The following is a 13,609-nucleotide window of genomic DNA, read 5'->3' on the forward strand; positions in this document are numbered from 1 at the left end:
CTGTTGGGCATGCTCCTGCTCAGATGATGAGTATTGATGAGTAACGAGGCCACTCCCTCATGCGACTCATTAAATTAGACCTTACTGTACTATACAGTAAGTAGATGTGGGTATGCATGTGTAAGATAAGCTTTTAGAGTGATGTAACAGCCTCCCTGAGAGGTCTGAAAATACAGTGCTGACAGTTTTGCTGGTTATAGCAGTTAGTAAACAGTGGAAATCCCTTTAAGTTCATATATTTTAACTGTGCCTTGTGCGTTTGAGATGTGCATGTGTAAGCTTTCTCACTAACTCTGCCAATCTCTTAATGATTTATCTTTGAATTGTTTCTTTTTTTGCCAACCAGAGGGACCCATCAAACTTTTCTGTAGGTTCTGCTTGTCATGTTTCTTGGTGTCTTGTCCCCCCTACTGTTCCCTTCCTTTATCACAAGTTTTTTGAATTTGGTATTTTCAGTCCCTAAATCCCAGTAAAAAACAAACAGACAAGTCCCATTTGTGTGATTCAAGTCTCTAAGAAATAATTTAGAAATGTTTTCCCTTTTTTTTTGGCTGCTCGTAACATGAGCTCAGCTGCACATAAAACCACATATTCCAAAACACATGAACTGTGACTTCATGAATTCTTTCTGCTGTTCTTCCTCTCGCAGTGAGACTTTCTGTGAAACATTTACATGGTTTCAAACAACAGAGAAAATACCAAATTTCAAAATTCTGCATGCTTTACTTTCACACCCTGCTATAGTTTTGTGATAGTGTGTGTGTGTGTTTGTATGAATTAAGTGTATCGCCACATCTCAGAGTGTCGGTTGCATGCTGAGACTTAGTTACCTGCTGTGGCACGCAGATGGTAGAAAGTGATAGGCAAAGCTGGAATGCTGTTTACTCTTCTCGTGACAGCCTTATCTTTCTGTCCCTGCTGACACCACGCCAGTTTGGCTAAGCAGGGCGCCACCTTGATGTTTGGCTTCGGTGAATCAGCCCAGGTGGCCACAAATAGTCATAATCTGTTCAATAAATAGTGTGTCACCGGGCCAGGCAGGAAATCCCTGCCATATGCACCGTTAACTGTTCAGGGTATACCCTTTGGCCTTACTCTCAGGCTTCACTCTGCTTCCAATACGACCAGGTGTCTTTTTTATTTAGTTTAAAGGAAGCATTCTCTCCAAATAAATCAAATAAGCTATCAGCTTGAAGTAGGGTTGTGTATTTTTAGAGATAAAAACAGTCACATCCATGTGTGTCACGAGCCACAGATAACTGTCTACCCTTTCACCTGCACGTGTGTGAATGTGCGTGCGTGTGTGTACTCTCACAGCAGATAGAGACTCTGTGTTAACTCTGCTGTTTCTGATGTAGCTGTTAAGATCAAGAAACCCATCAAGACAAAGTTCCGCATGCCTGTCTTCAACTGGGTCGCCCTGAAACCAAACCAGATCAACGGGACCGTCTTCAATGAGATTGATGATGAGAGGATACTCGAGGTAAGAGTCGACAATTTAGTCCACCTCTGGCTTCATTCCCACGATAACAGAACTTTAACCAATTCTTTGTCTCTTTGTATCTTCAAGGACCTGAACGTGGACGAGTTCGAGGAGATGTTTAAGACAAAAGCCCAGGGCCCGGCAATCGACATCACCTCAAACAAGCAGAAGGTCATCCAGAAGGGGCCGAACAAGGTGGCGCTACTGGACTCTAACAGAGCGAAGAACCTGGCCATCACGCTGAGAAAAGTGGGCAAGACTTCTGAGGAGATCTGCAAGGCCATACAGATGTAAGCCCCTTCAAAGTAAAACACGAGACCTCAATCCTTTTAGGGTCCTGAACAAGGGAAAGTGAAGCCAGTGCCTTAAACCTGCATTCTTTCTAATGGCCAGCAGGGGGCGACTCCACTGGTTGCAAAGAGAAATCTGTATAGAAGTGAATGAGAAAATGACCCAAATTCTCCCTTGATTTAATACCTCAGTAAACATTTTCATAATAAGTTTATGGTCTCAATCACTAGTTTGAAGTCGTCTTCAATACAAGCATGGTTCATGTTGTAATTTAAGGTCCCATTTATTGTAAAACAGACAATAAAGCACGGTGTTGCTACCTTGTGATTGACAAGTTACTTCTGCTGTGTGGTCCTCGCTCCTCCATAGCTTCACCCTCTTGTGACACATACAATTGTGCTGAGTGTGCTAGCATTTGATTTTTTTTTTTGTTAATGAACACAGTCCTTTAATTTCACATCATGAGTCTTTTTTTTTTCTTCTTTTTTTTTTGGCCGTGAACATATGTTATCAGATATACTGTGTCCTTTACTTTTGAGTTTCCAGAGTAAAATCTTTTTTTGTGTCTCCTCATCCTCCAGCTTTGATCTGAGAACTCTGCCCGTGGACTTCGTGGAATGTCTGATGCGTTTCCAACCCACCGAAAATGAGATTAAAGTCCTGCGGCAGTTTGAGAAGGAGCGCAAGCCGCTGGAGAGCCTGACGGACGAGGACCGCTTCATGATGCAGTTCAGTAAAATCGAGCGGCTCATGCAGAAGATGACCATCATGGCCTTCATCGGCAACTTCTGTGAGAGTGTGCAGATGCTCACGCCGGTAAGAACTGGGATCTCTTTTGTGTTGGAATAAAAATTATTAGGGGCAGTCTACATGGGATGCTGTAATCACAGAACATGGCAGAGGTTTATTAAATATGACATTGTCTCACATCGTTCTTTGTTTCCTTCACAGCAACTTCACGCAGTCATCGCAGCATCTGTGTCCATCAAGTCATCACAGAAGTTAAAGAAAATTCTAGAGGTAAATCATTCATCTGTTTCTTGACTGAACATTATGTTAAATGAATGCATGTTTTTCTGTTTTTCACTTTCTTGTTCCTTGTTCGTCAGATTATCTTGGCGCTTGGAAACTACATGAACAGCAGCAAAAGAGGAGCCGTGTACGGATTCAAGCTGCAAAGTTTAGACTTGGTAAGTTGCCTCCCTCTGACTTTAAAACCTGCTTTTCCGTTACAAATTATTTCTGAAGTTATGTGTTTTCTCAATTATTTTCTCTCCAGCTACTTGATACCAAGTCGACAGACCGTAAGATAACGTTGTTACACTACATAGCCAATGTAGTAAAGGAGAAATACTCTCAAGTTGCTCTCTTCTACAACGAGCTGCACTACGTGGAGAAAGCTGCAGCAGGTGAGTCCTACGGTGGAGATGTGTTTGCATCCTTATCTGACTTTTTACAGTTCAAAGTGAAGTGGTGTGTGTACTCAAATGTCGGCTCGTGCTCACAGTGTCGTTGGAGAACGTCCTGCTGGATGTTAAGGAGCTGCAGAGAGGCATGGAGCTGACCAAAAGAGAGTACAGCATGCACGGCCACAACACCATGCTCAAAGACTTCATCACACACAATGAGAGCAAGCTGAAGAAGCTGCAGGATGACGCCAAGATTGCACAGGTAACATGAGCTCACCTCGCTTTGTATTGCTCTGATGTCTTGGTTTTTTTGTATCTCTGTTGTTGTGACATGGTTTTAATAAAGTGTCCACTGTCTTTCTTTGAAAGGATGCCTTTGACGAAGCTGTTAAGTTCTTCGGGGAGAACTCCAAAACGACGCCGCCCTCCGTCTTCTTCCCTGTGTTTGTGCGATTTGTTAAGGCGTACAGGGTGAGTTGGATGATCATGTCTCACACAGTTACACAAAACTAGTTGAAAGAACACACCCCACCAGCTGGTTAGATACAGGACTTAGGGGTACTCAACTGATTTAATATTGCAGTTTATAAAATTGGACTCAAAAAGGATCAAAATTGATGCAGCAAAACTAGAGATATCGTCTTTTTTTATTCCATGCATTCCTCTTCCTGATATTTACCAAAGTTCAGTCTGAGATTAGGGTGTGTTGTGGTAGATAGTGGAGGGAAGCTTCAGGGTCTGGTTTACATCCAAAATATACACACTCCACCATGTTTACTGTCAAAACTTTCACTATGCTAATGCAAACTGCTTCCTGTACCGACAAGTTTTTAGTTTTTTTTTGCCGGTGTTGTGTTGAAATCTGTTTCCTTGTTGATGTGCATTTCGTTTATTAGATAGCGATTCGCCTTTGCATTAGTGACGTACCTAATCTAGCTTGCCAGTGCGTCGAGGGAAGTGCACAGACATCTCCTCCTTCAGTAGAGTAATGTGAAAACACTTCTCTAGTGACAAACCTTGCATGGATACAAGTCAGTCTAGTCAAGGTCAGACATTTTAGGGGACATTAACACAAGGAAAACACTTTTTTTTTTGAGTGGAGAGAATCAGTTATCAAATTTAAAACATGACGTCTTATAGTAACACAACAAATGAAAACCCATTGCACCATGTGTTACTGCACCTCACAGCATCTTGACTGTTTATAGCTGTTAGTCTCTCACAGCTGCTGTGTGTCAGCTCTGTTTAGTGTGATCCTGAACGACTCCAAACCACATTAATGACTTCATCTCATTTCATGAAACTGAAATAGAATCTCAGCTCGCATTGCACATGTGGTGAAATTATTGAATGCTTTTTTAATGATAGTGTCTTGCATTGTGTAAAGGATAAATTTGGCATTTCTCAACATGGATTCTATTTTGCTCTGTTTTTGTGTCTAAGTGACTAATGGGAAAAAGAAAAGTATAATTAAACAAGTTTAAACTGTATGACGTGTACATGTGACCCCCTCAGCAAGCAGAGGAGGACAACGAGCAGAAAAAGAGACAGGAGCAGCTTTTGATGGAGAAACTTCTAGAACAGGAGGCCATGATGGAGGAAGACCAGAAGGTATGTCAACTCTCAACCCCTCCTCTTTTTTATCACCTCCGCCTCTCCCTCCCTGTATCCTCCTCCTGCTTTCTAGGGCAGGAGGCTACTGTGGATCACATCGACCAGAAGGTAAGCCTGTTCCACTTCCTCCCCTCTCTGCTTCATCCTCCCGTCCTCCAGACTCCTGATCACAGGATTAGTTGAGCACCGACTGCCTGCTGGGTATAGTTATATCTGGTTCCACAGTCTGACACCCTGCTGAGCCACATCACATCGACTCAGGATCAGCGGTTGTACTTCTTAAATGGTTCAATTAACTCACACATGCACAAACTTGACAGAGTAAAGTGATGTGTGGAGCTAAAAGAAACTGTGGGTGGGAGAGTTCTTTGTAGAATACGCTGGACTCATGACTGAGTTATTAATAAATGTTAAATGGTGTCTCGCTGTGTGTGTGTGTGCGTGCGTGTGTGTGTGTGTATCCCCAGTCTCCATCCAAGAACAAGCGGCAGCAGCAAGAGCTGATCCAGGAGCTCAGGAGGAAACAGGTGAAAGACAGCCGCCATGTCTACGAAGGCAAAGATGGAGCGATTGAGGACATCATCACGGGTAACGTCACCTGGGCCTGGCTGCAGTCTCTTGTCACACACACACATACACACACACACATATACAGTACAGGGCGCTCTGCATGAAGGTCCTCTCTGGTGCTCTACATTCAGTCATTAACAAAGGGACTCTAAACCGACTAACACGATGACTGTGGCTCTTTCTAAATAAAGCTGTCAGATGTTTGAGAACTAAAGGTGGAACCTGATGAGCACAAACATGACCTGACAGTCCAGCTAATCCAGTGATATTCAGCTCCAGTGTGTCTGATGATCATTGCTTATCTTATCTGCTTTGTCACTGCTTTGTAACACCATCTGTACGTAGACGGGGCCGGGTTGTGACTAGCTCCTAGCATATTAATTCATCAGAGGAGAATAAATTACCAGGGGCAGTGATAGAATTTATCTAAGTACATCTACTCAAGTGCTCTCTGGTGGAAAAACTATTTAATAGGGACAGTATATACTTTTCTATCAGCCGTCATTCACACAGATACTGGTACATATTTCAGTAATAAGCTAATAACGTCTAATACAAGTCTAGCTCTAATAATTTAATTTGTAAAATAAGATTTCACCTACAAAACATGTAATAAGCTATTACCTTATATTATTAAATACTATATATTGTAGATTTCATAATGTTTGGGTGTTTTTAAAGAAGTTACAATCCAGCAGCAACAGTGTAATGCTACTTATGAACTACTAGTATTAGAAATACAATAATATCACATGTGATACTATAAAACTTTTATGTTTAATGTGCCTCCCTAAATACAGGGAGTACATTTTGTTGTTAATACTTCTTCAGTTTTACTTAAGTAAGATTTTGGCTGCTTTTAAAATAAAGGTTCACAATATTTTTCCACCACTAACCACAGGAATAATGTAAATGTGCCCCAAGTGTTTAAGACCTCCTTATGATTTTAATTCAGATCTCTATATAATATGGAGGCCCTGAGAGGCAAATGCAAAAAAAAAAAAAATCTGGTGCTCTATTTTTAAAGTATGGTGTAATTTTTTCTCTCCTGTGTTTATGACTAAAGAACATGTGGTTTTGGGGACAGTTTTGCCAGTTCCTTAAAAAAATGTATCTGTGGAAAGGTGAAAATAAAAGTTTTGCCAGGTTAAATAAAAACAAACAAAAAAGTTTTTGCCAGGATAAGTTTTCTAAGTTACTTTTATTCATCTGTGAAATTAGCTGTAAATAGGTTGGGCCAGTGATTTTTTTTTTTTTTTTTTTTTTGTGTCAGGATCAGGATTCTGTGTTAATTCTTGTAATACTTGGCCACAAGAGGCTGGAGTGCACCACAACTCCATATTCTAAATACGACTGTCACTTGTCATGTTTTCTTCCTTGTGAGGTTTAATGTATGTATTCACTTTAAACACAAGGTACATATTTGTGTTAGTGCAGGGGTTGGCAGCCTTTACTGTCAAGAGCTATTTTTGACCAAAAAAAAAAAGTGTGTTCAAAACATATTTGAGCCTTATAATGAAGGTAATATAGCCTATTAATTTTAAATTAGTCTGTACTAGTAGTCATGAGCATTCATTAATATGTTTTCCCACAAGATGGCTACTGTGCTGGGCACTATTTATGATTATTTGGTGCTTTAACTTTGCAGAGCTGGCAGTGAAAGCAAACATGAACTACTAAATTCTCTATTTTATTCCAGGGCTTTTACTTTTTTAGATTTGGTATCCATAGCTAACCAGCTAGGGACACTCAGGACTAGCCACTGCAATTGAGGTTTGGCAAAAATTTGAGTAAAAAGGTGCCAGGGGGTAGATGTGTTACGCACATTTTAGTTGCTGACATGTTAAATAAATAAATAAATAAAATAAAATATTCGGTGTATCGGCTTCACATTTTTACAATTGGAGAATGTAATTTAGGTCTACAACATTGCTTAAATGAAAATTGAAATATTAAAAAAAGCCACTGTATTAGCAGATTATGTAACATTTATGTGTCATGTCATTCTTTTGGATAGAAATGTATTTTTATTGGGGCTAATCTGTCTTAGTCCCATTTAGAACATAGGGTAGTGGTGTACTTCAGCCTCTTGTGGCCAAAATGAGTATTACAACAACAAACACTGAAACACAAAAAAGTGTCGCCTGCCAAAACCTTTTTTTCTTTCTTCGGTTTTTTGTTTTTTTTTAAGGTAATTCGAAAGATTATCCTGACAAAAATGTTTTCCTGTTCTTAAATCATAAACACGGGAGAAAACTATTGAGATCAGACAAAATAGATCAACACAATATTTTTTTTTTTCACTTGCCTCTCAGGGCTTCCGTAGTAACAATATAACTTTGCCGTATTCTAACAAACATAGCTAGAAAAAGTTTATAGTGAAATTATAGATTAAATTAAATTAATTACTGTCAGGCCCTTCAGTAGAGCGTTATTCACTCTCAAACACTGTAGAAGACATTTAGCCCTGGCCCCTCCTGATGCTGTTGTTGGATATTTGCTTAGCGCTAACCAGTGCTAAACCCCTGTAGGAGTCTGCTTTTCTTATACTGTGTTTGTCCTGTCTTGTCCTGGCTGTTGTCCTTGTTGTTCTCAATGCAGTGCTGAAGACAGTGCCCTTTACCGCCCGCACAGCCAAGCGTGGCTCTCGGTTCTTCTGCGAGCCCGCCCTCAATGAGGAGTACCATTACTAAGCTTGTAGAACTGTCTCTCTTCTCTAAGGTTGCTGGAACAAAACATTCTCTTCTTTGTCTCTTTGCCTCCATCCTTGCATGCCTCTTCCCTTCCCCACTGTGTGCACTGTGCCCGATCACATGGTTTTTGCACACACGCCTGAATGTGTGTGTTCACACGTGTTCTCTCCCTCCTGAGCATGACACGGTGTCGGTGTAATGGTTTTTCTCTGCACACCTGCATGAAGTGTGACACACTCATTTATCATCATTATTTTATCAACCACGGCAAACCATAATGTCACAGAGGAAACTGTCTCCAAGGTCGTACTCTTATCTGCACTGACAGGAGATTAAAATTGGTGAAGAGGGTTCTTTTTCTCATTAAGTAATGGTTAAGCTGCATGCTGCCATCTAGTGGTGACAGATTATAAACAAGAACTGACTCATGAATCAAATACTTGAGGGTTTATCACTAATAAAGTGATTTATTTGACTGTAGTACACATCAGTCATCACCTACATGGCAGATATGACCGATGTCATGGTTGTCAAGGTGCCTGTGGCATTATATTTGCTTTTCTGTGTGTTTCAATCAGTGTTTTAATGAAAAATGAATGTTTGTATGTTTGTTATCACATAATCATAACTGCTGCTGATACAGCTTCTTGCATGCTGATTGCTTCATCCCTCCCACTTTCCCACAATGCTGTCCTGCTCTCCCAGTTAGCCCATATGCTGTGTCTGCTGACAGGTCACCTCTCTGTCAAATGGCTCTCTGGCTCACTAATAATATGCATGACGTCTACATGTGAATAATCACTCACATTGCAGCAGTCTGTCGTCACTCTGTGTTTGCTACTAACATGCAACCAGGGTGTTTCACTGAGATTACACCTGTTTTGTGGTAATTAATTCAACAGTAATCAGTGCTTTCCCTGGCTGCATGCATGCTTTGGTTGGTTTTTGGTCAAGATGCTGTCGGGCGTCCCAATCCTCCTGTGTCCTGGAACCATGTTTGTTTATTTCAGTTCACAATTGCTCTGTACTGGGAGTTTGAAACGGGCTCTTATTCCTGTCCTGCTGGTAGCCACTCTGCAAAGCAGACTGAGTTTATAACACAGAAAAAAAAAACCTTCAGAAGCTTTGATCCTCCACTCTTCCATCTTCCTCCCTGAACTGGTTAACCATCCTCCAGCTCTGTCCCCTCTCATGCCCTCACCCTTCTCTGGCCTCCCCCCGCCTCATGCAGCCTGCTGCCACTTTGCTTTGCTCTCGCAGCGCTCTCTTAGCAAAGGCAGTGTGAATATGTCGGGCCGACATGCTCTGGTCGGCCTCCTCCTCCTCGATTTTTAACCTACGTTTTGTCTTCTCTTCATCTAGCCCTAAAGAAGAATAATATTACTAAATTTCCCAATGTCTACTCGAGGGTAAGGAACTCCTCCAGTAGCACACCTGTAGTGGTGGATGTGTCCCAAACCTGGCAAGCATCTCTTTATTACCTCCCTTCCTGTCTTACTGTCCTCTCATGTAGAACCACTCAGTACCTCTCTCTGTTCTCCCCTCACTTTATCTACCTCATATCAGTAAGTTTGAAAGTCTAACACTGTAAAATAGCTCTTTTCAATAGTTTACTCACCCTTCTTTTGGGTAAGGATCATCTTAGTCTCACAAGGTTTTCCACTATGGCCTGTCTCAGTCGTAACACCCAGAGACATCAGACCTACAAGGCTTTTTTTTCTGTGTAGAACTCATGCTGCTTTGAAAGACAGGCTGCCAGCACCCTGAGCATGTGGGCTCATGAAATTGCCTCGACAAGATGACTGACAGCTCTTTTTATCCCCCCTCCTCCTCCCCATCCAATCCCTTCCCTCCATCTCAGATTTGAGGAATCAGCCTTACAGGCGAGCAGACGCTGTGCGGAGGAGTGTCAGGAGACGCTTTGATGATCAGAACCTGCGGCCGGTGAACAACGGCGAAGTGGTCATGTGACGAGGGAGCAGTGCATGTGCTGGGAGGGGATGGCGACAGTGAGGATGCGTTAGAGAGGGAGAGACAGGAGGTTTGAAGGATGATAAGTGAAAGATGACAAGTGTAGCAACCATAGAGATGAGTATGTATATATATTACATATGAATACACGTTATTCCATGTCTGTGGTATAGTAGCAGCTTTTCACGATGAAGGACTGGGACATGTGTGGGACTGAACTTTAAGTGTCTGAAAGGTTGATTGAGAAACCTTAGACAAGCCAAGTGCCTGAACTTATATTGTTTGTCTGATGACTGTTTCTAATATTACCCCACTTTAAGCAATACAACTTGACCTGGCTTTAATTTTAAAGGAACAGATCACCCCAAAGTCAAAAATATATTTTTCCCCTTTTACCTGTAGTGCTGTTTATTAGTCTAGATTGTTTTGGTGTCAATTGCTGAGTGTTGGAGGTATCGGCTGTAGAGATGAGATACATTGGAAATACACTGAACAAAATTTAAACGCATCGAGTTTTGGTCGCAAATTCAGGAGGTAGTTGTAATCATGCTTTTTTAATGTCACACCTGTCAGGTGGATCTTGTCTTTACATAAATCATGACCCGGTTACTCGTGCAGAAGGAAGTGTGCATCTACTGCTAGCTCACCTAACCCCACCAAGCTAGCTAACGTTACAGTTCAGATGCACAAGTAGATGCACGCTTCCTTCTGCTCTGTGATACGGTTGGTGGGTGTAGTTTGGTACAAAGAAAATAATTCCTCCATGAAGCTGCTCACAACAAGGTCTGTGGATTACCTTGAGTAAAGATAAAGTAGACCCGGTTACTCAAAATAATCCCCAGACCTTGTTTTGAACGGTTTCATGTAGTAGCCATTTTCTTTCCACTGAACAATACCTTCCATCCACATCACCGTGCAGAAGGAAGCTTGCATCTACTATTATTTTTTCAGTCGATGGCATCTGTGCATGGATGAGAGGCTTGTGCTCATGACAGCACGTGACATGACAATAATGGCATCCTCCATGGCTGAGCTGTATTGTAAGCTAGCTCAGAGATGCTAGGTGAGCTAGCAGTAGATGCACGCTTCCTTCTGCGCGGTGATACGGTTGGTGGGTGTAGTTTGGTAGAGAGAAAATAGTTCCTACATGAAACTGCTCACAACAAGGTCTGTGGATTATTGAATAACCAGGTCATGATTTCTGGAAAGAGACATTGCTGTTGGGTTTTTTAAATGTATTTTTTGGAGCTTTGAGCACCACAAACTGAGTGCCATCTAGTTTAAAGATATATGAGAGAAGGCAGACATCTCTACGGCTGATATCTCCAACACTCAGCAGCTCACACCAAAACAATTTAGACTGATAAATAGCACTACAGGTAAGAGGAAAAATATTTATGATTTGGAGGGGTTGAACTGTCCCTTAAAGATGTGTAAAACTGGACTTACGGTGGCCTTAAGAGCCACGTGAAGAGATGCTTCCCTGGAGACCTAATGTAGAATGTATGGGACGAGTTCCCTTTAGCTGTTACAAATATTACATCTGTCGTATCTTGGTACATTCCGGTGCTCTTTCCATTCCTCTGACTATACAAACGTGCTCAACCTGCACTTTTTTCATTACATCTCATGATTCTTCGACTTTGACCAAAAGGGCTGATGATCAGGCATGAAGACGGCGATCAGAAAAGTAATTAAAATTCTATATTTGTACTAAAGGAAGTATAAGAATGATGGGAAATTAACAAAAGACTTCAAAACAAGACCGAACCAATGTAAATTGTATATACATCAGGTGTCTATCTCCATGCTGACTTCTCTTTCATAATTTGCCACTTCAGTTATGAATCAAGCCTGAGTTTGTAGCTCTTGAGTCAAAGAAGAAGGCTGTCTGCTCACATTAAACTCTACCGTCCATTTAAAATGTTGCATTGCTGTAGCAGCACAGCAGTTTGTCTGGTTTCTGGGAACAAATTTTGAGTAAACAAGCCTGTAAAGCAGCATAAAAAACACATTTTCTACGCAGTAACTGCACGAAAGAAAACCCTACTGGGGAATCTCATTGTCAGAACTGGATATAATTTCACATTTCATCTGTGTCAACTTTTTTTTTTTTACAGATTAATTATATTCCAGGCTACTGTGTTTACTTACTTTATTGTAATTTTAATGTATAGTATTTAACCACTGAAAGGGTTCCTTTAAGTTCATATTTTCATCTAATGTGTGTCCGTGCTCATTAAAAACAAAGTACACAACACAAAAAAAGTTTCCTAAATGTACAGATATTTTACAACAAACCATGTTTTGTTTTTTTTGTTTTTTTACTTACTTCACATTACCAGATGGTTAATATTGTACATATTGTTTAAACAAAAGTTTTCATTGCCTTGTGCTATACAACTTGAATGTTATTTTAACTTATAGTTTTCTTTTTTTGTATATTTAATTAAGCCAAATGCAGCCAGAGTCTACAGTAGAGTGTTGAATCATAGATTTCTCACGGTCTTGCAGGAGGCAGCAGATCACCCAGTTTGCTCGTGGGTGTGTCACAGGCGCATCAAAGCCAGCTATAAAAACATGCAACACCTTTCATCTGCAATTGTTGGTACATTTGAACAGATTTCAACTTTTAATCACATGTATTGTACCTAAAATAAACTAGTTTCCATTAGTCGTCCTGTGATTAGCTGGTTTTGTGGCTCAGTGATTCACCCTCCTGTAATTACGTCCACTGAAGCACGTGCTGCCGTTTCATCTCCTTTTTCTCTCAGCTTCACTGTCTGTAATAGTGACATTTCTCTAACTGGATAATACTGGCATGTTTTTTTTTTTACTTTCACCAGAAATGTATTTTAGGCACTTTGTGCTTATTACAAAATAACATTTTTTTTTTGTTGTTGTTTAATTAGGTTATATGAGATTTTCAATGAATATGATCAAATAAACTATTTACATTGAATATAAAACTGATACCACTGGGAACTGTTTTTTTTTTCTTTCTGAAACGGACGTAATGGTTGAGAATGGCTGTGGTTGCTATTATTTTTAATGGTGTTATCTTGACATCACAAGTTACTTTTTTTGTTGTTGAGATAATAAAGCTTATTTTCTCATAATTACAGGTTAATTTAAGTCGATTCCTGAGATAACAAGATCATTTATCACAAGAAAATGACTTGTTTTCTTCTTGAGATTGCAGAATAATTAGGTTGTGATCCCAAGATACCAACACCAAAAATGACTGCAAGCATGGCCCCCTGCTTCTGTAAAACTGACAGAGCTATCAATACATGACCATATTACTTGGGCAATAATGCCACATCTTTCAGTGTTTCTGACTAACTCCCAGCTGAATTGTAAGGTTTTAAGCTTAATCATATACTCAGTCACCTTGCTAAAACAGGCAGTCTAACAATCAGTCTAATAGAACACACATGCAATAAATTCTACTTTCATTAAAGTCATGATGTTCAGTTTTTGTTTAAACTATTATAGAGAGGTGTTGATTCAACTTTATGGTCATTTAAGGCTACAGTTTTAGGTAGAAAGACCTCAGTACAATTAAACAGCTTTAT

At 40.4% G+C, this 13,609-nt stretch overlaps 1 protein-coding gene across 7 annotated transcripts in view; it reads left to right on the forward strand.

The window, feature by feature from the left end:
* fmnl2a (formin-like 2a) overlaps positions 1-13,004 on the forward strand; it is a 67,912-nt gene extending 54,908 nt beyond the window's left edge. The window contains exons 16-28 of one of the 7 annotated variants that reach the window (XM_078174454.1): positions 347-367; positions 1,359-1,483; positions 1,571-1,773; positions 2,356-2,590; positions 2,726-2,794; positions 2,884-2,964; positions 3,054-3,183; positions 3,282-3,445; positions 3,553-3,654; positions 4,699-4,794; positions 5,265-5,385; positions 7,969-8,088; positions 9,922-13,004. In XM_078174454.1, the coding sequence (XP_078030580.1) occupies positions 347-367; positions 1,359-1,483; positions 1,571-1,773; positions 2,356-2,590; positions 2,726-2,794; positions 2,884-2,964; positions 3,054-3,183; positions 3,282-3,445; positions 3,553-3,654; positions 4,699-4,794; positions 5,265-5,385; positions 7,969-8,060 (1,439 nt within the window). In that variant the 3' untranslated portion in view covers positions 8,061-8,088; positions 9,922-13,004. Of the gene's footprint in view, positions 1-346; positions 368-1,358; positions 1,484-1,570; positions 1,774-2,355; positions 2,591-2,725; positions 2,795-2,883; positions 2,965-3,053; positions 3,184-3,281; positions 3,446-3,552; positions 3,655-4,698; positions 4,795-5,264; positions 5,386-7,968; positions 8,089-9,422; positions 9,523-9,921 lie in introns of all 7 variants that reach the window. The other 6 variants (XM_078174452.1, XM_078174458.1, XM_078174451.1 and 3 more) reach the window with 6 other exon arrangements.
* The last annotated feature ends 605 nt before the right edge of the window (positions 13,005-13,609 follow it).

The sequence above is a fragment of the Epinephelus lanceolatus genome, chromosome 14 (assembly GCF_041903045.1).
Source record: "Epinephelus lanceolatus isolate andai-2023 chromosome 14, ASM4190304v1, whole genome shotgun sequence".
Lineage (NCBI taxonomy): Eukaryota > Metazoa > Chordata > Actinopteri > Perciformes > Serranidae > Epinephelus > Epinephelus lanceolatus.